Source organism: Strongylocentrotus purpuratus, unplaced genomic scaffold (assembly GCF_000002235.5).
Source record: "Strongylocentrotus purpuratus isolate Spur 01 unplaced genomic scaffold, Spur_5.0 spur5_scaffold_21, whole genome shotgun sequence".
Classification (NCBI taxonomy): domain Eukaryota; kingdom Metazoa; phylum Echinodermata; class Echinoidea; order Camarodonta; family Strongylocentrotidae; genus Strongylocentrotus; species Strongylocentrotus purpuratus.
In genome coordinates, this window is record NW_022145607.1 from 41,073,991 (window position 1) to 41,101,509 (window position 27,519).

Below are 27,519 nucleotides of genomic sequence, written 5' to 3' on the forward strand. Positions count from 1 at the left end.
CATAAGGATACCGAGGTATCAAGAATACAAATTATTTATTTTTTATTTTTTTTGGTCTAACTTCCTTACTATTTTTCCTATTTATTTCAAACTGTTGCCATTCTGTTCCTGTAATTTTTCTGCTTTCATAGAAATAATTGTTTTAATTATTTCTCAAGATTTCGGTGACTTTTTAAAGAGCGCCATCTCGATTATATCGACATAGGCCCTACAGGTGGTTGTTATAATTGACGCGACGCTGTCTCCATCGAAGAAGTACGGAGCTGCTTTCTCCTCGGAAATAGGCAATATATCGCATCTGTATCGATATTATATCATCATATGGTTAAATAGGAAGCCCGTCAGAATATATAAGTGAGTTTCGTTATATTTATTTCATTTCCTGAAAATAAATTTAAGAGAAGTCATACACAACGAACTGCACCAAGCTCTCAGCTCAGCTGAGTCTCTCGGGCTCAATGGCAAGACGGCACTAAACGACATGTCGGCTTGGCCGCCGCCGTCGGGCGCTAGACTAGAGCTAACTCCGGGATCGGGAAGCTCCAACACCGGCGCCGCAGTCCTCGGAGCTTCGGTAAAACTGTCGTGGGGGCTTCTAAAACAGCCGATGGGGTAACATTATCGTCAAATCTGCAAAGGTAGTCTAGGCCTACTTACAATTTTTACATCATAGGGTGCACGAATTCTCGGGGCATTCTGCGCTGCCGGTGTTGGAGCTTCCCGGAGTTAGACTAGAGCCTAACAAGTTAGACGGGCTTAGACCGAAAGCTTCAGTCTCTATATCGTCGGTTGTTCCACTGAGACTACGTCTGGCTCCACTAGACCTTCGGATATAGAGACTGAACGATCTGCTACTCATGTTTGAGTTCTCGTGTTGTCTGCTTCACGTGCGTGCGCTATCCTCGACGTGACGCACTGAGGAGCTAGCCGAGGCAAGGTCATTGAATATTCATTAGCCACCATTTTGATTTTTGTCGGTCAATGCTTGACGTGGGTCATCGAGAAGCAGCCAAAAGCTCGGTTAGTCCTTTTATTTCTATTATATTTTATATTTCGTGGGGAAGGGGGGTAAAAAGGGACTGACAATTGCCTAGAAAATTACTGCAATTGAAGATAAATGATGTATTTTTCGTGAAGTTTGTCATGTTTGTGGGAGGGGCCTAACGGCTAAAATCTAGCCGTGATATCTTCAACATACGATGGCATAGGCTATCGTTCAGTCTCTATATCCGAAGGTCTAGTGGAGCCAGACGTAGTCTCAGTGGAACAACCGACGATATAGAGACTGAAGCTTTCGGTCTAAGACGGGCTGTGCTGTGCTCGACCTAGGCTGCTCGCTTATTGTAACCGTTGGACCGAAAATGTCTGTCTCTTTCGTTCGTTAGCTTCTAATTTGGGTAGGGTCGGCTCCTCTCTTTAGAGACAAAAACTGACCACACAGTAGGGCCTTTTTTCCGGATTTTTTCCGTCGAAATTGAGCTCTGAGTTGATATTCTTGCAGCTGTATTTTAAACTGTTCAACAAGTTCAATGACAATGGCAATGCCATGGATGATGTCATCTTCCTTAATGCGACAGCAACAATATGCGTTGCAGATCTAGATCTAGAGTCTAGGCCTAAATCTAGATTATTCTGGTGTTGAGGTCTCTCGTCATTTAAAAAAAACATCATGAAATTAGAAAATGACGGACCATAGGCATAGCTTGATATGGTTGGCCCAATCGGTAAAACTAGACTAAAATAGATTCTAGGTCTATCTGCAAAACCAATGAAATTTTCACAAAAGAAACTTGTCAGGAGGCCTACCATTCGTTACTTAGGGTCTATTTTTAATCAACATTGATTCATTTAATTGTTTATCATATCATTTGAAAGTATCATAGGGCCTATAGCACCCAAAGAATTTTACGCATTGAGCACTGTAGGTTACAGTGAGTTTACGTGCTCCCATTGGCCGATCCACTTGAGTGACTTCGAATTAAAGTGAGAGAGGGCATACTTAACTTAAGCGCAACTTAAGTTCAATGGCAATGTCAATACGTAATATTACGTCACACTAAGGAGATTTTGACATGTCATGCTTTAAACAGGTGATGCACTAACTGACGCACACATGAAATTGGACATGCATAAAATAGAAATATCAACGAACATTCAGAATAAATTTCAAGTTTGTACCTTTAATATTATGACGTACTGTAAATGAGAATGGCCAGTATACATTTTCTACCAAAATTGTTCGGCGAATGACATTATTTGTAATCTTGAAAATTTAGTGTAATTTTCGTTTGATTATGTGAGAATTCATTTTCGTTTTTTTACCAGAACTCACCTTTATTTTTAAGTTGTACGTGTAGCAGGTTTGAACAAATGTTGTGTGAATGGACTGCAGTACAATGTTGCCCAGCTTAATAGTAACTTTCTCTTTGTCCTCCTATTACATGTAAGTGCATTATTCCTTGGGACACTACTCAAAATATATTATGGATATTATACAAATAATGAATGGTTATGAGTTCAATGAATGACAAACATTCATTATTTGTTTATACAACATCGAAGAAGATCTGATAAAAGGTTAATCAACAAGTTATGCTTTACTCCTTATATCAAAGATAAATTAAAGTTGGAGTCAAGCGTTTTCGATTACATTCAGTTGCCTTCGCATCAGATACACGCAGGGATACACGCACGACAGAGAGGTATGCAGTCTGCATATAACCAAAAATGCTCGGCGAGTATAACCAAAAATGCACGCCCGTGCAATAGAAGTTAGAACCTCATTGAATATCATGTGACCAACAATCCTCCAATCAAATAACAAGGATCCACGTAGGGGTTGTATAAAGTAAATTATTATCGGTCATCTAAAAAGAGAAGACGCTCCTAAATCATTTTAATCATTTTGTGGTTGAAACAAATGGAAAAGTAGTCCTGCGTTTATTTTGTCACAGTGCCATTAATGATTCAGCCAATTTCAGCCATATGTACATGTACATGTATAGTGATTACAACACCAGAAGAAAATTCACTACAACTGATCATTATGGACAAATTATGCAATGTGCATGTATATTGATGGAAAGATTTCCTGTTGAAAAACACTTAAGAATTTGCTGAAAAATCATATACCGGTACGGGTAGATATCATGGAAAGGCGTAAAATGCAATTTTCCAAGACCCTTCTCAGACCCCTGAACGTAAGCCAGCACCCCCCAAAAGAAAAAAAAATTCAAACAAAAAGGGTAAGAAAGATAAGACTTTTAAATCATGCCCATTCAATTGCTCAATTTCCTAGCCTACAGTTTATCCCCGTGGCCACACACACATTTTTCTGTGATTACTGATTAGGCATGATTAGTTATACCGTTTCGGGATAGTTATAAGATGAAATTGTGTGTGTGGGCGCTTATTAACTATACGTCGTATAACGAAATGTTGTATAACTAAACGATGCCCAAACATGCGTTTCGTTATACGACGTATAAATAATCACGAATAATCACGCCTAATCATGCCTAATCACGGAATGTGTTGTGTGTGGACGTAATGTAACTAGTGTAATTAGTCGAACTAGAACAGTATAACTGGGCGGGGCTTAACGTGACCTCGAGCAAAAGGAGACCTGATCTCTCATTTCCGCTTCCATTCATGATCGCAGTAGCAAACTGCGCACCTATACAACATTTCACTATCTAGTTTCAGGATTACTTTCTTCTATGTGTGGACATCCTGGAATTTATATGATGATTCTTTATACAACGTTTCTTGTGTGTGGACACCCACAAATTTATACGATGGTTCTTTATACTACGTTTTGTTATAGAGTTTCGGGATAAATTGTTTTGTGTGTGGACACGCTGTATAACACTGGCATTGTCTACATAGTGTGGTACTGGTAAGCAATGAATAAATTAACATGTTTAGATTGGTGTGATGTGAGTTCAGAGCTGAGCAGGTGGGGTCTGTGATGCATGAAATTAAAATTATTTGTGAACACTAAATGATCTCCATAATTTGATGTGTGTTTGATATACACCACATGTACGTGTACAGTATGAGTGATCACGCATTTTAATTACAAACCAGAAATAATCGACATATGACAAATGTACATGTACATTTTGTACATTAAGTTTGGAACTGAATGACCTCTTAAAACCCTCCATCAGATTCAGTTTAATATCATGTTGACAGAAAGGATTGCCCAAGAAGAAGCTTATTTAATTTTTGCAGTAAAAATCAAACAAGCAAACTTTCCCTCCTTTTGAAATCCAAGCTTCAAATATATGTGGTTTGCCATGTTTTGAAACCCAATACCCCGAAATTACGTTTGCAATAAGGCCATTCTTTTTTTGCTTTGCATGATTAATGTACTGGTAGCCCCTGTAATGGCGTGAGAAAATTATTGTAATTGGTGATGAAAAGAAAGGCAAATTGCCATTTTATTTCAGGAAATTGAAGTTTGAAATCAAATCTATTTTATCCCCACATTGAAGGATTTATCATTTGAAATGATTTCTATGCTGCTGCTTTTTTTTTTTTTGCTTTTTTTTTTTTTGGGGGGGGGGGGGGTAATCTCATAGTTCTCTTGTACTGTATGTACTGATCATACATGTATTTCATTGAATTATGTTATTTCTGTCTTGGTACATCATATACAAGTCAATAAAAGTTACACTTCTCCAAAATACAGGCAACACTCATCTCTGATTTTGAACTCACTGTTGAAGTTTTGAACCAGTTTGCCAACTCAATTAAGATGTCAGATACAAGCCTTATTGACCCAGGAAAGGGATTAGAGTTGGATTAAGGGCTTAATTGAATGGGGTTTCAAAGAGCAATCAGATTATACTTGACACTAATCCCAAATTTTAACCCAATTACACTTCCTAGTTTCCATGCTTGCATAAAGCGTGCTTCACAAGATGAATGAGATCTGACACATTTTTTTAGGGTGGAGCTTAGCAGGTCTGAGAACATTATTTTTAAAAAATATTTAAAAATCAATGAAATATATTTAGATGTTTGAATAACAAAATATGAGTTTTGTGCAACCCCGCACATCAACAGGAATCAACTTTTATTTGGATGTCACCCAACCTTTAAGCATGTACACTGTTGATTTATCAAGAAGAAATCATATTCTTTATACAGTCACTTCATCAAAAATTATTCCAACTTTATAGGCAACATTGTTTAAAATCACAAACTTTCATACATGTATGTACAAAATGTTAGCAGAATTCATGAGTAAAGATTTGTTTCATGCTGTAAAATTATTCGCATCGCCACTGACACTACAAATTTTTTGCAATACATGCTAGCATTTTACCTGTGAAAATTGCTGATCGTTTTGTAAAAAGTGTATGTTTTAAAAAAAAACTGAGTTTATAGTTGTCAGTGTCAAATATGGTAGCTTGATCTCACTAGGAAGATACTTAGAGAAAAGCTTTTGAAATTGGGTGGAAAAAAATCAAGGCATACCGATTAGTTCTGATTTGGTGATAATTCATGAAAGTTGTACAGTCTTTATAGTTTATACACTGTACATCTTGAATGATTGAAAAAAATAATTTGTTTCTTAGATAATTATCACCAATCCGTGTTAGACAAGTTAATCTGACATTCTTAGAATTAAAAAACAAGAGAGTATTACTTAGCCAATATATGTACTGTAGTAAATACTGCTTCATCTGAATGTAAACAATATCACCAGGAGTCATTTTCAGATTTTTCATCTTCTTTCTCCATTATAAAGAGTTCTACTTTTAGATCACAGGCTTATAGCCACATTCATGTATTATCGCAGCTTGTAAATGTTAGCATTCCTATGATAAAGGCCTTAAGCATTGATGATGGCAGCAGACCCCAAACCTTGTGCCAAACACTCATCACAGTCAGAGCAGAACAATAGTCTTTTTCTTGCTCCTTGAGCCCAAAGCTTGACTTCAAAGGATAACAATAGCAGGCTCTTGCACTTCATTGATCCGATAGCGTACCCATGCTTTGGTGTGTAGTACCTGTGATGAAAACACCACGCTACGTGGTATTCTGGATTTGCAGACCCTATGTGGGTAAATGAAGTTTGTGCAGCTCAATTTAAAAGGTTGAGAAAGGTTGCCAATAGATAAACCAGTTTACATGTACATGGTATAACACCATGGAGATACATGACAAGTGTTGGCCACATGCATTCCATGTGGGATCCACTGGATGTAAAGTAGGAGAGCTAGGAGGAATCGTTGACCATCGTTAGCGTTTCACAGGATCTGATTCTCTAGACTACTTGGATAAAAAGAGATAACTGGAATGGGATCCATTTATTTGGTTTGTGAAGTGGCATCCAAACACACAGCCTTCAGAGTAGAGTGCAGTGGTGTGTAATCATATTATGACCTACGCTAATGGATTGTTTTACAGGATCAGAACATCGTGCAAAGATTGGAATCTAACTGTTAATAGTTGTGGATCACTTGTGAATGAATTTAGCCATTATGGAACAAAATGGGAGGCAGGTAATGTTCAATTCTAATAGGAATTCTCTTACCAAGGAGGTACCACAACGAACAGTTTGGGTTTGCATGTACATTTACACTACATAATTATTGCATTGATACCCATTGTGAAATTGATGTTTATTGTATTTTTCGTATTAAAGTCAAGAATGAAAGATTGACTGGTTGAATTAGGGCCTTTGTTGAAAACTTTTAGTTATACAATGTAAGCTTCATTCTGTCACATTCTCAAGAAACATAAATAAATTTTTCTTATATTAAAAAATGTACAAACTTGGTAAGACTATTAAATTAAAGTAAGAGTTTTAATGATTTAGTTACGGTATAAACTGTACCGGTATCTACAACTTTTTTTTTGTCAATGTGACTTAATTTTGATACAAACATAGCTGTTATTATCATGTGTAGGACTAAATAGAAACGGTGGCAAATAATAATAATAATGATATTCCGCTTTTATAGCGCTTAATACATCAATGATGTCTCTAAGTGTCTTTACAGATCATTACCTGGGTCATCAGATTCAGGCTTACCCTCACACAATGTACATACATTCCCTACCCCCTGGGGAGCATTCCAGCCAGCTGTCATTTAAGTGTACACTTTCTCATCTATAAACCACATTAACTTTCGCATCCTACATGTACCAGGTACCCATTTAACACCTGTGTGGAGAGTGGCAAATGTAGATTACCCGGTTACGTCTTGCCAAACGACATTAGTGCCGCGGCGGCCGGGACTTGAACTCCGTACCTTGTGATCTGCAGTCAGGTGACTTATCCATTAGACCACAACACCTCTGTTAATAGTATATATGTTAACTCTGTGTCAAAATAATACCCTTCTGGCTCCAAACAGACTAAACGTTGAGTTTTGTAGCTCATTGACCCTGTGACATAATTTGAAATAGAAAGACTCTACTTGAGTTTTTACTGTGATTGCTTATATTTGCTTATTTTTATAATAACCCATCAGATGGAAACAAATCGGCCATTTACCCATAATGAGCTTGTTTACTCTGTCATTAAGCTACTGTTCATTCTGCACTTTATTGTACAATGTAGGTCCTGTGTGGTATAAAATGGAGGCTTTTGTTCTCAGTTCTGGGAGGTTATATGACACTTTATCTGGAATTATCCCTACATCTTGAACTATTATCCCTTGAGCCTGTGCTTGTGCTACATGCTAAGAATACTGGTAAAAAATCTCTACACATTGATGGCTAACAAATTTTACAAACATTTGATGGAAACTGTTGTGCAAATCTTGAAGGAATATTTCCTATTTTCAAGAGGATCATACATGTACATGTCCGATCTCATATCCTTACGTTCCCGTACGTCGTCACGAACACTTCGTTCATCTTCCACATTACTGTTAACACCTGGACCCCGCACTAACACCCGGTATGGTGACCGCGCCTTTTCAGTTATTGCCCCCGCTCTCTGGAACAAACTGCCCGCCTTTATTCACTGCGCCCCCTCTGTATCTCAATTCAAATCTCTACTCAAAACCTATCTTTTCAAATTTTAAATTGCAGTTGTGCGTCGGTCAATGGAGGTGCGCACCATATTTGTCTTTATTTAGTTGATTGCCACTGTTTTTCTTACCTTATCTATGTTACTTTTGTATTTTTGCTTTTTCTTCTAATTTAATTCTACGGGTTATAGTCTTCTCTTAATCAGAACACTGTGCGCTTAGAAACATCAGTATTAAGCGCCTAATAAATGTTATGTATTATTATTATTATTTACATGTATGTTCCAAAATTTGTATTGAAGACCGTCAATACTACCATGGAAATATACCATGATACTACTGGGCCAGAAGGGATTAGACCACCCAGGAAGGTCACTGACAGGTGGCTATCTCATCAACTCAGCTCTCAACTAACATAAGAAAAAGAGGATCATGGGGGACCAACAGGCACCGATTGGGGAAGTTTTCTATATAGAGGGAGCAAGTACATGTAGCTACAAGTAGTATAGTGGGGCTCAAAGAGAAAGCTTCTGTTTTATCAGGTGACAGATGTTTTGTGGTACCAGGCCCATTTACACAGCCCTGAAACCATTTTGAAAAGCCATTCTTTCATTTTACTGACATTTATTTTACACTACTGGAAAGACTCATGAGATGAGAGACTGTCAGCTAGTGTTTGATTATTCTGGTGTTTTGGTGAGTTTTGCGCATACATGTGCTACTTATTTCTGCCCTGCATACGTATTGTACATGAACATGTACATGTATGTGTTAGCACAGAAGCAAGGAGAGACATGTCACCAAATACCAGAATGATTCACCGATGTTTTGAGAGCAAATATTTACTCCGCCAAACCGGTGAAGTTTTTTGCTTGCAGTACAAATGCAGCCACTGATAAAAGATCCATCGTTGACAAGAAGTTACATGTACATTGATTCAATTGATGTCTTTTTCCATTGTCAGGATGCTGGAGACTTTTCATAAAGAATTATATACACACTGGTTATATTCAGGGGCATCCTGAACCTGCAGTGAAAAAAATACACAGGGGCTCAGGCGAATTAGCCCCCAAAATGCCAAAAAGAGCCCAGAAAGTCATGTGCATAGAGTTCAATGCAAAACAAATTAAAGGGTGATATTTTCATGCAAGCAAGGTTGAAAAGTAGCCCCCCAAATTGTTTAAATAATTTTTTTCCCTGTCAGAACCTGTCCACAGCCCTTGAGCAATTGTTGCCAGAGAATTATGAGCACTATCTCTTCTGTTTTTGGTGAACTTTGATAATAGCCAGACAGACATGACTTGAACGTGACTTTGATCTGCTGATACTATAAACCATGGTCAGGGTTTGTTTGACAGCTAGTCTGGTGATTAATGACTTGTTATAAAGGCAGTAGCATCTTCAATCTGCCCATTAGAATGTAAACCCTCCATGTACAGCATTCTTCTTGTGAGGCCCACTACTGCCTCAAATCTGGGGAGGTTGTACAATATTTATTCCAGTACATGTACAGCGTATCAATAGATGTTAATAAAATATCAAAATTACATTTATGTCAGATACTACTTTGCATGTACAGGTATGTACACAATGTATGCTACATGTGCATGTACTGGACATGTATATTAAGTGGACTTTATCCTTTTGATAGTAAATGTTTTAATTGTTTTATATGCGGAGTCCTTAATCTCATGATGACGTGTAAACAGTACTTTTTTGTTAACGGATGCCCTGTGAGGATTTGGTGTAGTATAACTGTGATTTTCTCACAGTGATATTTAAGTATTATTTTGTTTGTTTACCAGAGCTCTTTTGTCAGTTCACCAGAGGTAAATTGCTCGCCACTCCTGTGTATTATTTTTGCTAGGTAAAACCAAGTCACTGCATGTTGCCAAGTGTTTGTGAAAAGTTGTTTTTACTTTTGTTTCTCCCTACAGTATTGACCATTCACATTCACTAGTTGTTTTCAAAATGTGCTGATACCACTTTTTAAAATGTTGCATACAATTAGATATTGGTATAATACACTATTAATATACCTCATTGTGAGATAACACAGTAACATTTAAAATCTATTTTCGCTTTTCCTGTAGCCCTGATCATGGAATATCTGAAATTATTTTGTATTCCCTACTAAATGTACCGGGGATCAATTTCTACTATTTTTAGAACAGTCATTTACCAAAGTTTTGTGTCTTTTATTCTTGCAGATCGTGATGCTTGGACCCGCACAGTGTGTATTCCTGTAGCTTTTCTGCTGAAGTCCTAGGCTAGGGAGAATAGTGGAGAAGGGCTAAACAGACGGGGGCTGGCCCAGCCCTGCGAAGAAGAAGGGATATAAAATGGCCTCTGGATCGATCAGCGCACTTAACGAGCGCTTGAGAAGCTCCGCTGGCAAAGGAAACTGGGAGGAAATCGAGCAGCTACTTCGGCATGGGGCAACCTTTGAAGCTGATAAGGTACATTTATATTGTACTTTAAATAGGATCCATGTTATTTTGAAAATAGGAAGGAGGAGGCACTTTTTTTCTCTTCAAACTGGCCACTCAAAATGGTCGCTCAGTACATTTTCCCTGACAATCTGGTTATTTTTCAAGATGGCCACAGGCATTTAAAAAAAAAAAAATCAGAAATAGATCGTTTTAGCAGTGTTTATCATGATTTTTTTCTTTAAAAAAATAAATAAATAAAAAAATTAATAAAATATTTATTTAAAAAAATGGAAGCGTGCGGGGACGCTGAACATGTACATGTATATATTTTTTAATGGCCCTAGGTTTTAACATTTGACTATGAAACTAGAAACTTTCACAATTTGTTAATGATGGGCCTTTTTCTGTGATATGAATTTCACATATTTTATCAAAATTCAGGTTGTGATAATGTGAATATTCTGTTTAGGCATGCCTACATATACATCAAACTGAGATTGTAGGACTATGCCTTCTATGTATTAAATAATTCATCTTTCTTTGTATTTGTTATACTGTAGGGTTATCTTGAAACAAAGCTATTTGGGTACCGGTATATGTAGTTTTGAAAAATATATACTATTTATGCTAATGATATCTTTAGGGTTTCAAAAAGATATGTGTGTCAAATAGACTGGTATCCAAACTGAGTACTTGCAGGAGTAAGGAAACTGATGCTGGACAAAATTGTGTGCAAATTAGTCCAGCTTCCTTCTCTGTCCTGTTCCTCTGTGCGTCCCGCTGCTAGCGCCCTGTGATGTTAAGTACTTAGGCACTTTGTATCTCTGCATGAATCTTCTCTCAGTCTTGCCTGGAGTATAGGGCTCTCTTTCTAAACTATTTGGACGTATCTTGCTGTGTGTGCAAACATACCTCTAACCTTTGACCCCACACTGACATGCCGTGACCTCTACTCCAAGTTGGTTTTGGCATTAGGAAGAAATTGTAGATAGTCTGTAGATACATGTAGTCTGTAGACATGTCAGAACAATTTAGACGTTAGACTAAATGATGCGCTCTTTTATAGGCTATGGTCAACTGTATTTGTACCGTGACATACATTGTATGTTGGTTTTAAAAATTGAGCCTTTCAAATTTCAAAATTTTCCATGCAAACTGCAAAGGAATTATTTTTATAATTATTTTTTTTACAGGGAATAAATGCATGCTCCAGAGTCAGAAATTATCCTTAAATGTGGATCAGTAGTGACCTAACAATCTAAAACTGTATTTAATAAAAGTAAGAAAGCTTACAGTGTTTTCTGACTTTCTACGTTTTTACTTTCTTCTGTCCGCCTGTCATGTCACATTTGTTTGTAAATTTACTAATTACTGCAGGTTATGTGCTAAACCTATCATTTGCAACTCCCACGCACAAATTTTAAAGTTAAGCATCCCTTCTTCTTTAATAACGACATGTACGTTTGAAGGTATATTTTGTATACTACCACATGTAGAAAAGGTACATACTAGTATTGTACTATCTTGTCCAATATTTGCTTTGTTGTACCGGTAATTGTCCATTGATAAAAACAACATGCAAATAGTGGTCTTTGTTTTCTCAAACTCCTCAAATATACATGATAGAGTCAGAGCATAGTCAGCATACCTAAAGATCCATGATGCTCAGCTAATTAAAAGTAAAGATGATAGTTTGTTTCAAAACAACTTCTTCAAGATTGCAAACATACATGTACATGTACATACATGTAGATGGGGGTAGTGATCTTCATCACAATGATGTGTGTACAGCCAGGGGTTTAGCTATTAAAGGGACCAGAGGGGTCATGTGTCCCCTTAGCCTATAATCCCATGTCCTCCCCCCCCCCCCCCCCCCCCCCCCCCCCCCCCCCCCCGTATCAGACGTTCTGCTTAAGGTTAGTCTAGCAGCAAAGAAAAACGCTCGGCACTCCGCCTAGATTATAGGCTAGTGTCCCCTAGGCAAGTGACAAAATACAGAAGAAGAAAGGAAAGTCATATGGGGAAAGAAAATATATAAAATGAAAATGCAATGCCCCAGTTCCCCCACCTCCCCCACCTCCCCCATGGCTGGACCTATGCTTAGCCTCTGTCTACAGATGTGATTTTGCAGTTTTGCTGGCATTTTATTGTTTGGTGCAGTTTCTTTTGGTGATGAAGATAAGTTTGTTGAAAGATTTAGACTTATTCATAATAAGAATTGTTTTCATTTCATTTCATCGAAAATTTGTCAGCTGCTGAGCAATGAATATGAACCTATAAACTGTACATAAAAAGACCAACAGTATACATGTACATATAAACATGTACAGTACATCTGATATACATGTACTGTACATGAAATATAGCCTGGAAGTTATTTATCAGCTGTTTGCACTTTGCACTACACAGTTAATGGAACTTCTAGTCAGCAAGTAAACTTGTTAGTGGTCTTACATTGCAGGTTCACAGGGCTAAGTGATTTGAGGGCATTTCACAGTATTATGTTACACCGGTTGTCATGGATATGAGATGGTTTGTTTGAAAAGATTAGCACTCGGGAATTCCACATACTGATATACACCTACAGATCTACTTCATGTACTTTTGTAACATTGAGATTAAATGTTGATATCTTGTTATTGCAATAGTTTATAGGAAGACTCTGATTTTCAGTATTTTTTTTATTCATCTCCTCTCTCTCTCTTTCTCTCACACACTCTCATTTGATAAATTCTCTCTCTGTCTCTGTTTGTCTCTGTCTCTGATCATCCCCCCCCCCCCATCTCTCTCTCTCTCTCTCTCTTCTCTTTTTTCGTTGGTTTGTCTTTGTCTTCCTCTCTTTCTTAATATGTCTGTCTCTCTCTTTCTCCCTCTCTCTCTCTCTCTCTCCCCTCTCTCTCTCTCTCTCTCTCTCTCTTGCCTCTCTCTCTCTCTCGCCCTCTCTCTCTTCCCCCTCTCTCTCTCCCCTTCTCTCTCTCTCTCTCTTGCCTTTCTCTCTTGCCTCTCGCCTCCTCATCTCCTTCCCTCCTCTCTTCCTCTCCTTCCCTCCTCTCTTCCTCTCCTTCCCTCCTCTCTTCCTCTCCTTCCTCTCCTTCCCTCCTCTCTTCCTCTCCTTCCCTCCTCTCTTCCTCTCCTTCCCTCCTCTCTTCCTCTCCTTCCCTCCTCTCTTCCTCTCCTTCCCTCCTCTCTTCCTCTCCTTCCCTCCTCTCTTCCTCTCCTTCCCTCCTCTCTTCCTCTCCTTCCCTTCTCTCTTCATCTCCTTCCCTCCTCTCTTCCTCTCCCTGTCTCTTCTTTCCATCCCGTTCACAGTATGGGAGAACAGCTCTGCACTATGCTGCACACTATGGGCAAGTCAAGACCCTCAGAGTCTGCATTTCAAGGGGGTGTGAGCTAGACAAAGTGGACACAGTAAGTGGAATTACTTATCAAATTACCATCTCTTTTCACTGAAATTTATTGTCAAGAATATTTCATTCTGTCAGTTGTATCTCAAAGTGTTGACAAGTTGAGAAGATTTTTAAAGATGTACTGTAAACAAAAATTACTGTTCAGAGCACCGTAAAAAAAGTGACCTTATCAAAACGATGCAGCTAGTCTCTTTAAAGGTATTTTAGCACTTGACACCTACATGTAGGGCCTACATGGAACAATAATGAGTTCAGGAAAGAAAATAAACAAATTAATTTTATGAGAAGGATGCTTTTAACATCAATTGCTTATTATTTCAATCTTCTATTCTCCCAGTCATATAAAGGCATTTGTTTCCACATTTTTGTCATGTATAAGAGTCCATTGTTGCTTTCAACTTAATATGCATTTGTTTCTAGATTCTATTGGCATTTGCTGTAAATGCAGTTTTACTCAAAGGAATGAATAAGAATTGTTTGCTCTCAAGTACATGTTTTTAGTCCAGTCTAGAATATTTGGTAATCTACAATGTAGGTGTACAATTGTTAATGCCAAGCGAATGTATCTTGTATTTTCAATGTTAGAACTACATGTACATGTAAGTGGGTAAATTAAGGATTGGTGATTTTCCCCAGAACTTGAAACCATCTTTCAGCTGAATTTATTCTTTTATTACGTGTCCCCAGTATGGCTGTACTGCGTTGCACAAAGCTATAGCACCAGATGGACACGTGGAGGCTGTGAGGGCGCTCATCGACGAGGGGTGCGATGTGGACGGCCAAGATGGAGTAAGTATATGCAAATTGGCAACCTTATAATTTTTGTTTTTTAATGTGTTTTTTTTTGCAACCTTATAATTTTAAGTGTACGCAGGAAGTCTTTGGTAATTGGACAGGCCCAAGGTATTTTGTCCCATTCGTTACTGGCTACATCCACTGTTCTACTTCATTTTAAATGCCAAAGATGAAGTAATGTACTTAATAAATTGGCAACCTTGTAAGTAGGGAGTCTTTAGTCCAAGATATTTTGTGCCATTTCTGATAAATCTATCCGGTGTATAACCCTTCTAGAGCTTGGACCAGACAGGCATCAAGGAAACATGTCACTTTTGATGTCAGTTGTCGTTCAGCTTCCTTACTTCTTGATAAAATATGGGACAGCAAATGACGGATTAAGGAGTACCTTGGACTTGACCAATTTCGTTGGACAAATTAAGTTTTTTAATGTAACTAGAATAACAATGACAATCAATTGATACAGTTTTTCTTATAACGTTAGTTATTATAACACAACAAATTTCCTTTTGGACCAATGAATTGGAATTGAACTGGAATTGAAATGGCCCCTTTTGGTGCATGGAAGAAATACAGTTGAGAAGAAACTAACTTATTTTACAGCTAAGAAACACCAAAGAAACAAACTTATATTACAACAACTAAGTTTTAACTAAGGGAAATTTTTGTACCATTAAAAAAAACAATGATATAATGTAGATATATGCAGTAATTAACTTGGTATATGGGTTCATTGCTCCTTAGGGCAAGTCAATCATAATTCCTAAAAGCCTTTGGAACATAAACCTGCTACAGTTTGTGGTAGACGGACATATTGCTGATGGTTCATCAAGATAGGGCAGGGAGTTGTACTTTTTGGGGGTAAATTGCTCTTCCTCCAATCAATATCAATATGTGGTTCTTTTATGCAGTCAAATATTTTGATTCCTTTAAACCAACATTGCTTCATCAAATACCACAAATGTTACATTATGATAGAGATAGACATCTTTCAAAGGCTTTGACACAGACCCCCCCCCCCCCCCCCCCCCTCCTTCCAACTGGAAGTGGTTTTCTTTTCTTAATACTGTAACAGCACTCCAGTAATTTCTCTATTGAAATATTTTCTGATTGAGGGGATTTTCGATGAAAGGAATATGAAACCCTCGAGGGGGGCTATGAAATTCCACTCAAATGTGAATGATTCCCTATAGAAAACAACCAAAGCTTTTGATCTGCCTTTCATGCATTGTTGGTTTTCACCCACTGTTGTGTCCTGGTATAGGGTGTCAGAGGTGTTGAAACAGGGCCATTGTAGGGAGCGACCGCAAATGATAGTTTGTTGATATTTCAAAGGGGGAGGTGAGAACTCTGGGTTGGGTCGAAGGTCAATGCTTAGTCTGGCAAGGCAGACATCTTGTACTGTAAGTTAGTGTTATACATGTACAATGTCTGATCATAGACTATGTACATGTATGTGTAGCCACTAGCATGGTTGGCTAGCTACACTGGGGTAACTTGGAATTGACAATAATAGTTGATAATGAATCTTAGTTTTCTATGAACGAAAAGGCTTGAATGTTTGAGTAAAATAATGGCACCTAACACTTACTCTATCAGAAGTCTCTAAGCACTCTACAGCGCTGCATAATTACCCAGGCTTTAGCAGTGCAGCTGTTACGCGCTCTGGGTTTCAAGGAATAAATTCCTACCAGGTCCCCATTTACTTCACCTGGTGTAGATCAATGATAAATGATGAATAAACACCTTATTCTTCTGCAAGATATGTCCCCATTGGGCCAGGTCCATGCTAAGTAAATTTAGAATCTTTGAGAATCGTTTACTTCCAATATTTATTATCGAGAAAAGAAAAGGTGACCTAATAAGTAACTTTAGGGAATAGCACTTGTACAAATGACCCCCGAATATCCACAGATCTTTTACACATGGAGACTTCCCACTATGTGCATTTTAGAATAATCACTGCCATAGCAATATACATCTATGCACCAATGGTACATTCCATGGTACACAGATGAAATTAAGTACCAGTACTCTTTTCAAAGGAGAGGAAACGGTAGCTATTCATGAAGCTAAGTTCTCGTTTCAGACCGCAAATGCCTTCAAAGTGCATGGTTATTGCTCTTATTCTTATCTATGACATTTCTAGTGCTCTTTTAGGACCAAAAATTGCTATGAAGGTAATTTTAGACCCCAAAATGTGTGAAATTTAGCCAATACGGTCATACCAATTCAGCTCCACTCTCAAAAAAATATATGGTGACCGTTGATTCATTAATTAATTAATAATAACAATACATGGGCTGGCTGGTTGTGCGTATTATAACCAACACAAAAAAGCCAACATCGGCATTGGCTGGAATAAAACATTTAAAGCTTATCTGCCATAGTTTACAGGAGGGATTAGAGCGCTCTGCAAGGTCACTCAGCTCTCAGTTAACATAAGAAAAAGAGGATCATGGGGGACCAATGGTCACCGATTAGGCTTTGGTTGTTATATAGAGGGCGCAAGTAGCTACAAGTAGTGCAGTGGGCCTTTAAGGCGCTATCCCGTTTTTTCAACGGCCAGTTCAAATTATTGAATATTTGTGGGGCACCACAAATATTAGAGATCGTTATGGATAATTCAGCCGTCTCTGAACTAATTTTGTTCAAACAAAAATGATTTCATCATTGAAAATAGTTTGTCATATATCTCACAAAAAAAATATTTTGTGTAGCGCCCTCTCACTCTGCAACCAAACTCAACTATCCCTTTAAAAGTGACTCTTTTGGAGTGTCCAAAGGGCTGCCTCTCCTTTTTTATAAATGTGAAATAGGGTTACAGTACTCCTGCATAACTTCACTTGTCTGAATTCCTACAACAGGTGCTGTTCAAGCAGGCATTTGCACTTGTTAGTTGACATTCCTTGCAAGTTGCAATATGCCAATTTTATGATGTAATCAAATTTAATGCACAAATCTTTGTGCCTTGTTACACATTATTTCATTCACCTGTTATTAATAATTCTGTATTAATAGTCAAAATGCGAAGTGCATGCGTTACTTTTTGTTGGGTAAACTGTGATAATGTTTGTCCTACCTAGCAATCTGACTATTGACATACAATTATTTGTAATGGATGGATGAAATGATTTGTAAGAAGCACTTAATGGTAAAGACCAGTTTTGGAAACGCCCCCCCCCCCCCTCTGAAAAAATGAAATGGAAGCTCTTACTACCAATCATGTGAAAGAATATGTTTTGACTAATACGTGATCATACAAATTTTGCAGAGAAACTGCCTACTAATTGATATATTTGGTCAATTATTATATCTATTTTAACGTGATAGATACATCGCACATGTCGCGCATGTGTGCATAGTCCCATATATATCTTTCTGTGTACAGTGCTTGTAAACTTTACCAAGACTGGGCCAAATTTCTTATCATTTTGATGATGCCAGAACCTTGCAGTACACATCAATACTTATATGCTGGATGATCAACCTTTTCTGATCGATTCCACAACATTTCTTTCACAATCGATCGCAAGACCATAACTGGTCTTTTTCTTTAATAAATTATGAAAATGGTCTATTAGACATTTTTTTCATGTTTTGTGGAGCGTCCTGACACCATAACACATATTAATACATGTCTAACCATCATGTTTGAATTGTTTCTCCACAGAATGGTAACACGTGTGTGCATGAAGGTGCTATGAAGGGCTTCAGTCAGTCTATGGATGTGCTTATCAAGATTGGAAAGGCCAACATTCACACCGGCAACAAGGTAGTATACAACACACCTCAACGTTTCAATAATAATAATAATAATCTTTTAGAGTCCACTCCAAATTTCATTAAGTTAAACCGAAAATGGAAATTCTTTTTGCCCAATTGATCGTGAGCCCGGCACTGAGCAGCGCCAGATCGACATTGCTCTATCCCTTATTGTTGAACGCCAAACAAGCAACTCCCGTCTTTTAACGTCTTTTGGTATGACGCGGCCGGGGTTCGAACCCCGGCCCCCCCCCCCACTCCGTGAACGGAGGGATACCATGCGTGTTCCTAAACTCGTAACAAAAGAAAAAGGTCGACCCGTATTGACTTTACATACCAGACTTTTGCTGAAAAGGGGGGGGTCGCTTGGAACACGCATATGCGTACCCTAAATAACACTGAGTGGGGGGGGGGGGGGCCGGGGTTCAAACCCACGACCTGCCGGTTGTGAGGCGGACAGTCTACTGACTGAGCCAACACACCGGTATGCTGAGAGGCAGAAAGGCATTACCTTAACAGCCTTCTGGCTCTCAAAATATGATGTACATGTATTTAACATGTTCGTGAAGAGGTAGCATTACAGGGGAAGTCCACCCTGATATTAATTTGGATTTGATAGAAGCAGAAAAATGAGAGCAACAGGTCTGTTATAGATGACAGAATCAATTGTTTTCATACAGGGGTTGTATGTATGCAATAATTATATCATTTCATTTCATTTATTCAACCAGTATAAAACATTTTACAATCAAAGTGCATGTATAAATAAAAACTTTCTGGAGGGAAACTAAACATTTTTTTAATTTTTTGAGTACAGAGCAAATAGGAGGTGAGCTCGCAAAACACGTCATGGAGTTGCCAATTTGTATTTGATTGATCGCAAGTTCAAACATTCATAACTTTCTTGTTTTTTATCAGAATTTGCTCAAAATTTCACTGACCTGTTCCTCATTTTTCTGATTCTGTTATAACCAACATCAGGGTGGACTTCACCTTTTAAGCGCTAGGTGATAATATAAAATACGATATTGATATCACCCAGTCTGAATTGGCATCTATTTGCCTGCATGAAGAGTGCTGTAAACCTCAAATGCATTTGTAATCACCCATTCCCGCACTTGACGAAGCAAGAATTTAACCAAAAATATGGAAATTTGTTACCGGAGTAATAGAGCTCTGCTCGGCTTCCACCTGTTCTTGATGATGATTAGCTAACAGGCGATTTTCATTACAAAAAACACTGACCTTTGACGAGTTTGTGGTGTTGGTTATGCTGCAAATGCAAATACATGCGGTGTACGCAAAAATTCATTTCCTTTCTATTACTTTCATGTTTATTAGATTTAGTCAATTTTTTAATTACAAAAAAAACAAACTTATTTCATGGAGGCAGCAATTGTGTGATATCTTCTTTGATCTTAAAGAAAATATTAATTTTTGGTTCTCTTTAGAAGATATCATAATTCATTAAATTGTATGTACACGTTTTGATGAAATTGTTTTTCAGACTTTGCCTTGGTGCATTCTTTTTTCATTAAAAAAAAATTTGGTAGACTTTTATTTAGCTATATTTACATGCGTGTTGTATCAAGAAGAGTATTAAAACAAGCTGTGATTGGCTGCCAGAAAGTAGACGTAAAGCCAGCCATTTATTGACAACAAGCCGTAGCAATGCTAGCTAGAGTAACACGAGAGTCCTCACAAACTCTTTCTGTAAGCCCAGTATCTGACTATTGCAATGAATCAAAGTGATATGACACATTTGTCAATTCAAGTGCAGAACTCACTAATAGTAATTGGTAATGCGTGGGACACCATATACATCTTGTGCTGACTGGTTTAATAGTGATACAGGTATATCATTAAGTGTGTTTCATCATCTTTTGTTTTCTTTGTAGAATGGCGAGAGGGCTATCCATCTTGCATGCCAGCATGGTCACAATCAGAGCACTAGAATACTGCTAAAAGCTGGTTCTCATCCAGATGTAAAAAACAGTGTAAGTTCAGTGAACACAGTGTTGAGTTCTGGGCCCTGTCTCATAAAGAGTTGATATTAATCGCAACTTATTTGCGATTGATATCGATCGCAACTATGCACATAAGATATGGGAGACTGCAAATCTGCGATTGATTGGAGGAATTGTGATTGATCAAAGTCCTCCAATCAAGATTTACGATTCTGATCCATCGTAAGTCTTTATAAGATGGAGCCCAGGTTTAGGGTAAATGAGATAACTTGTGAGCTTTCTCACTCTTTGTATGTTAGTTTGGAAGAATGTCATAGAAGAAATGCCTCCTGAAAAGGATCGTACTTCAAATGTTCTCATGTTCGAAATTTGAAGAGAACTAGCTGAAAAGCTTGAACCAAATTTGTATGTCACATGTGTGTGGCACACATACAGTGTACACATTTCTGTGTACAGTAGAATTGATTTTCAGCAAGATGGAAGTTAGTTTCTTATCATTTTAATGATACCCAAACTTCACAGTGTGCAACAATAAGCCAGTTCGTAAATAGCTTTGGAACGCATGACCCCAAAATATCCACAGATCTTTTACATGATTGATACTGTACGTCCCACTTGTGCAATTCAGAATAATCACTGCCAAAGAAATGGAGGTGCTTTATGAATAACTTTTGTTTGCCTCTTGAGAAGAATACTGCTACCTGTGTATTAGATAAATGTACTGCCGGTGCATAAATGAATACTGATTACATAACTTTCATGAGCAAGATACCAGTAATCGTCTCAATGGTTTTACAATTTTGGGAAGGAATGACCTTTATCTGCCTATGCCCAAATCCTAATTACGAACTCGCTTATTCTTATGTCCTGCATAGTCAGCCTTACCTTTTGCTTCCAGATGGTTCCTTTTATTGTATAATTGCTCGGCTAAAAGTCAACTATTGGATTTTAAATTAGGTGACAGTTAGCTGTAGTGTTTAGTCCAGGACTGAATTTAGGAATTTGAGTAGTGAAGGATATTGACCATGGAGCAATTAAAGACCGTCACCACTACTGGGCCAGAAGGGATTAGACCACACAGAGAGCCATCGAGGTCACTGTGACAGTCACTGGTCTCATTAACTCAGCTCTCATTTAACATAAGAAAAAGAGGATCATGGGGGACCAACAGGCACCGATTGGGGAAGTTTTCTATATAGAGGGAGCAAGTAGCTACAAGTATGGCAGTGTGCCTTTAAAGCATGTGTCCGGGAACATTGAAAAGGCATTGTCTTGTGTCTGCCACTCTTTATCCAGGAGTAGCATAAGATAAACTTTAATTTTATACCCATGGAAGTATACTCTTCATGGAGCGGAGATGGTGTACAAATACATTTCGGGCATAGAATTTAATGACATAATTGTAAGTTTAATGATACATCCATGTATCCTACATGTATGTACATTTTTATGAAACGTGCCAGTGGCATTGCACTTATGGACACAAAGGTCCTCACTAATAGATTAAAGCAGAAATAACAAGGTGTATTTGGACTTGACTAAATATTCCCTTGATAAAAATGCACAACAGTTTAATACATGATTGATTTTTTGTATACCGTATTTGCTGGCGTAAAGGCCGCAGTATTTTTGGAAGAGAAAATATCAAAAAGTCTGGGTGCGGCCTATGCGCAACAACATTAAAATATCGGTGGTCAAAACAGCACGTATTCGTACATATGGGACTACAATGACTATACCAGTTAAAGTACAAAAACTACAAAGGTACAGGACATTTTTAGAATAACTCCACACATCTTACCGACCATTTTGTGTTATATTGTTGACATGAAGTTTTGTCAATCTCATGAATAAACTTCATAACTTATTTTTCAAACAAAAACTACCAGTAGATCTAGATCTAAGTTCATGCCATCGCTAAAGGAACCTCAGTCCTAGCCAGCCCGTGCGCGCCCAGCTATGGCGCAATACACGACTGTTCAACTGCGGCAGGAGAGGGCAGTATGGGGGGGGGTGCGGCCTTAACGCCGGCAAATATGGTACTATGTAAGTACATGTAAATGAATAGATGAATAAAGTTGTACCTTCCTTCTGCATTCTCTTATCTTTTTTCACCCTTTCATCCTTTCATATGTTTTGTTGTTTTGATACAGTCTGGAGAAACACCACTTCATATTGCATGCCTCTATGGCCAGATAACATGTGCAAGGATTCTCATTAGTGCAGAGTGTGATATCAACATGAAAAATAAGGTATGGGACTACATGATTTGAAATATTGAGTGTGGGGGGGGGGGGTTACAGAATTTATGTCTAGGAGCACCGGCTCAAGCTCAATATTCTTAATGTTTATCAAGAACTACGAGTATTATACTTTGCCACAATCTTCAACTGAATATGGAAGTTGGCAAAGTAATTTTTCTAAGCCGAAAATTGGTTAAAATATACACATTTGTGCCATGATAAGTGTTGAATTGAATAGCAGCCTTGGTACTCACTCGTGTATTTGACTTTGGATGATGTCTGTTGAGAGCCAGAAGGGAAAGGTAATGTAAAGTTTTGGGTAATTTTGAAAAATGGATGGATAGTAATTCTTTGAAATTTTGGTATATTTGGATGCCCATGTGGATGTTTTATTGGCACTAGAAAAAATTAGCCCCTAAAACACTTCTGCTTTTGAGAAATTGAATAATCAAAAATTTACTGATGCCCCCGGTAAATTTCAAATATTTTGAATCGCGCCTAAGGCCATTCCATGGTAGCTGCTTCCATAAAAATCTCAGAATATGCAGTTCTGATATATAATTTATAAACGGGAATAGCAAATCGGTCGATTGTAGTCAAGAAACATTGTTTTATAGCTAAAGTAATATCAGTTGTCTTGAGAGGGAGCTATACAACATAACGAGTTTATTATTGTCAATGTCATCACGTTGTCAACTGCGACAACGATCATTGAATATTGTAAAATCGCATATGCTTCCAATATGTTTATTTGAACCAAATTCATGACCCCATACCAAAACTTTGTATTACCTTTAAGGTATATGAGTTGATGCCCTTCTGTCTCCGAACAATAGCCTAGCCTGAGTTCTCCCAGGCTTCATATTCAGTAGGTTAATCTTACTTATTGACTGTCATTTACCTTATGATGATTATTCTGATTATTTAACATTTCGTCAACCGCAGCTAATGTCATTCTTGTTGTCATCAATTTATTTTGTGGTCCATGATTTGATCCACGTTCTTTGTTATTATCATTATCCACTTTTGACATCATTCATGAAGTCAGCAGAAGAAAGATTTTCTGCAAAGCATTTTACTAATATCACTAGACACATATACCTGGTGATAATGATTGTAATGATGATGGCAACGATGACGACAACGATGATGATAACAACAACATTTATATGCCGCATAAACATCAAAGGGGGTGCTCAAGGCACTCAAAACCACTATTGCTATTATGCAGCGGTCACAAAGGTTGGTACGAACAATTATTTTGTACGAATCTCCCTGTTTTTCCATTGTCTTCCCGAATTTCCATTGTCTGAAAATTGTTCGTACGGTGTTCGTATCAGTTCGTAATGGCTTTTGCGATCGAGGCTTTACCTGGGCTTTTAGCCCATCTGCTTATGTTATTAAAATGGAAGTTCAAAGGAATGGCTTGTTTGATTTTGATTTCTTTATGCACTCAGGACGGTAACACACCTCTGCACATCGCAGCTGGACTTGGCAAGCTCAAGATTGCCAGACTTCTCTTAGAGTCACTGTGTGAGGTCAAGATACGCAACAAGGTAGGATCAACTTACACTATTACCTCGAAAGTTGGAATATTTGTTCTTGCCTCTTTTCATGAAATGATGGTTTATCCAATCCAATCCAAAAGATACTTGATATAGCGCCTTTTTTCTTGCGGTTACAAAGCGCTGCACACACCGCTCCACAATTGGGCCGCTTATAACCAAAAGTTAGTCCCTTCTCAGAGATCAGCAAAGAATATGTAGGCTGGAAATAAATACTTTCTAGCAGAATCGATGTGACTTGAGTAATTTCTTGAACTGGTCAACAGATGAGGCCGTCTGCACAGCAGTAGGTAGCTGGTTCCACAGTTTTGTAGCAACTAATGGGAAAGACAATTCACCAGAAAGAATTCATATCTTCTCTCAACTTTTTTGATCAATTTATATGAATCTTTAGATTGCTCAATAATGTTCTGAGGAGATAAAATCTTATTCTCACAATTGCTTCATGAAAAGAGGTGAACAAAAATTATTCAAATTTTTTTAGGGCAACAGTGTATCAAGGAAATTTGTCTTATATAAAAATGAGGATTTTATGGAGTTGAATGGGTTTATTAAAAGCAACAAGACAATGGTAGTAGGATGCAGCAGGTCAAATATGACTACCGGTAGTCAACTGCTCCAGTCACATTATGAGATCAAAATATGCAACAATGTAAAAACAGCTAAGCAAGGAAAGTTTTCTTATACAAAAATTTGGATTTTATGTTCAATGGGTTTATTAAAGTGACTTGGTATTAAACATTGCCTCATATTCTGGAAAAAATCCTGTATTTAGCTCATGCTGCAATCATAATTATAAACCTTTGGGTCAGTTAGCTTTCCCATGACTTTTACAAGCTGGTTGCCTGTCTGATTTTCAAGATATTTATGTTTGGAAATCGAAATTTCATTTTTAGTTTTCCTAACGGTTTTTATAATACTACAGTCTATTGGGGAAAATGAGTATGATAAAAACTGGTCACACAAAGATTTTTACTTTTTTGAGGCACTTCATGATCATTTTGAAGCGCAATTTTTTAAGGGCTTCAATATTACACCATATTACATACGCTGATAACACGTAGGGCCATGCATCTCAGATTTTTAAACGATGCCTTTAAAGCAACAAGACAGAGGTAGTAGGACTTGGCATTCCTACTGCTCGAGTCACATTGTGGGATCAAAGTGTAATAATGTTGTTTTTGTTCATTTCTTTGCTGTATGCAGAGCAATCAGACTCCTCTGGATGTAGCCCGACAGACCGACCAGCGTGATGCAGCACTTCTCATCATTGGAGCACATAGGGTAAGCTCAATCTACATCTATTTCATTCCAAGTTCTTGACATGATGTTTGCAGAAACCTCCCTATTCGCCTCATGTTATTATGCATACTGTCAGTAGGGTGATAAAACCTTGTAACTCAATGTCTGACAATTTAGTAGCTAAGTTGATGTTCTGATAAGCTTGTGAAATGCATATCTCCAAAAAGTAACGCCACAGGCGACCTTTACACATAAGGAAGATTTTCAATGCTCTTGAATCATGGAAGGTTTTTCACTCTCCTGAAATTTGACAACATCTTTTTTTAGTTACGAAACTTTATTACTCCACCACTTACACATTATTAATTTGCTTTAAGCATGGATTTTACTAGCACTGGCTATGTAACTCCCCCACCGTTTCCCCAAGGGAAATGGTGATATATTAAAGGCTGATAGATAAACAGACACGCCACAAGAAAAAACAAGGTGACCCTTATGCAAGAAGGTCACCCTGCCCTGCTCGTAAACACAGCGATAAGGCCACCCTTGGAAGTCAGGTCAGTGGAGTCGTCATGGTTGACACTTTGTGGTGTGGGCTGATTGCTCTTATGTCTAATTACTTCTTTACTTTTTGAACAGCTTGTTGTCAATATAGGATATTTTGTACGACAACTTTGACATGACTATCAAACTGAGGAAATGAAAATTAGGGACAGGTAGTGCAGAAGACAAGTGTAATCAATAGTGTAAACTTTGGGCGCTTACAACTTCCAACTGGATATAACTCTGACCTTTAATTATAAACCATGTGAGCATGATATGAAATTTTGGTAGCTCTGTTCCTTCATTTTTTCTTTCAATTCTTCTACCCTTTGTAAAAGATGATAACAAGACCTATACTTATACCGGTGAGTTGGCTCAGTCAGTAGAGCGTCCGCCTCACAACTGGGAGGTCGTGGGTTCGAACCCCGGCCGCGTCATACCAAAAGACGTTAAAAGATGGGAGTTGCTGCTACCTTGTTTGGCGTTCAACAATAAGGGGATAGAGCAACGTCGACCTGGCGATGATGCTCAGTGGCTGCCGGGCTCATGATCAATTGGGCAAAAAGAATTTTCATTTTCGGTTTAACTTAATAAAATTTGGAGTGGACTTTAAAAGATTAAAATTATTATTATTATTATAACACACAAAGCATCATCAATACCGGTATTGCTGATTGAATATTTTGTTTATATTTTTATTGCCAATTTGCAGATGAAGAAAGGGAAGCTCTCGTTTTTCTCTCGGAACAAGAAGAAGGATAGTAGCAAGCTGGATGGCTTTGGAAATTCATCTCATCATCACCAAAGTGACAGTTCACCTAATGATAAACATAAACGCAAGCACACCGATGATAGGGTATGTTTAAAATGTAATAATAGGCACTGATTAGTTTTATATACCTCACTTAAGAAATCCAGCCATCTGATTGGTCGAATTGCATTCATAAACTTCAATTGTTCCTGTAAAATTCTCGGTAACCATGCTTAAAACATTTCAATATTTTTAATAACCATGGTTATTAAAAATAGTTGGTCAGCCTCCATGGTTACCCCATAGGTTTACATGTTAAAAAATGGTTTGAGCGATGGAGGATGCCGTATGTGTGCGAAGGATTGGTCGGTAATTTCAATACAATTGAATCTCGATCGATCTTACCGACAATTTTATCTTGCATTGTTGACATGAAGACGAAAATAAACTTCCAAAAACAAAAAAACAACATCTGCCGATAGATCTTGATCTAAGTTCGTGCCAATATGCATTGCAAAAGTAAAAGAAGAGTCCGTATATGGAGCTTTTGCGAAGCATTCATCACACGCGAAGCCGGTTTCAATTTATTTTAATGTATATATTGGAGAAAACTGCCAAGCATGTTAACGGCGGGCCATAGCCGAGTGGTCTAAGCGTTGGTTATCGGTACACCTCTTGTTGTACGCAAGAGTTCGACTCCCGTCTTCGACAAAAATGATAAATATTTTTAATTTTTCATTTTTTAGTCTATTTTTTTTCGGCATATAAAAGTATTAATGACTGCTTTAATATTCGAGAAATAGTTGTTTTCA

General features: G+C 37.8%; 1 protein-coding gene across 3 annotated transcripts in view; it reads left to right on the forward strand.

The window, feature by feature from the left end:
- The first annotated feature begins 223 nt into the window (after positions 1-223).
- The window catches only part of LOC100891178 (serine/arginine repetitive matrix protein 2), a 32,967-nt gene continuing 5,671 nt past the window's right edge, over positions 224-27,519 (forward strand). For 2 of the 3 annotated variants that reach the window (XM_030994811.1, XM_030994813.1), the window contains exons 1-10: positions 224-354; positions 10,208-10,456; positions 13,739-13,837; positions 14,524-14,625; positions 18,305-18,406; positions 20,295-20,393; positions 22,517-22,615; positions 24,064-24,162; positions 25,378-25,455; positions 26,669-26,812. In XM_030994811.1, the coding sequence (XP_030850671.1) occupies positions 10,340-10,456; positions 13,739-13,837; positions 14,524-14,625; positions 18,305-18,406; positions 20,295-20,393; positions 22,517-22,615; positions 24,064-24,162; positions 25,378-25,455; positions 26,669-26,812 (939 nt within the window). In that variant the 5' untranslated portion in view covers positions 224-354; positions 10,208-10,339. Of the gene's footprint in view, positions 355-6,286; positions 6,519-10,207; positions 10,457-13,738; positions 13,838-14,523; positions 14,626-18,304; positions 18,407-20,294; positions 20,394-22,516; positions 22,616-24,063; positions 24,163-25,377; positions 25,456-26,668; positions 26,813-27,519 lie in introns of those variants that run through there. The other variant, XM_030994812.1, reaches the window with a different exon arrangement.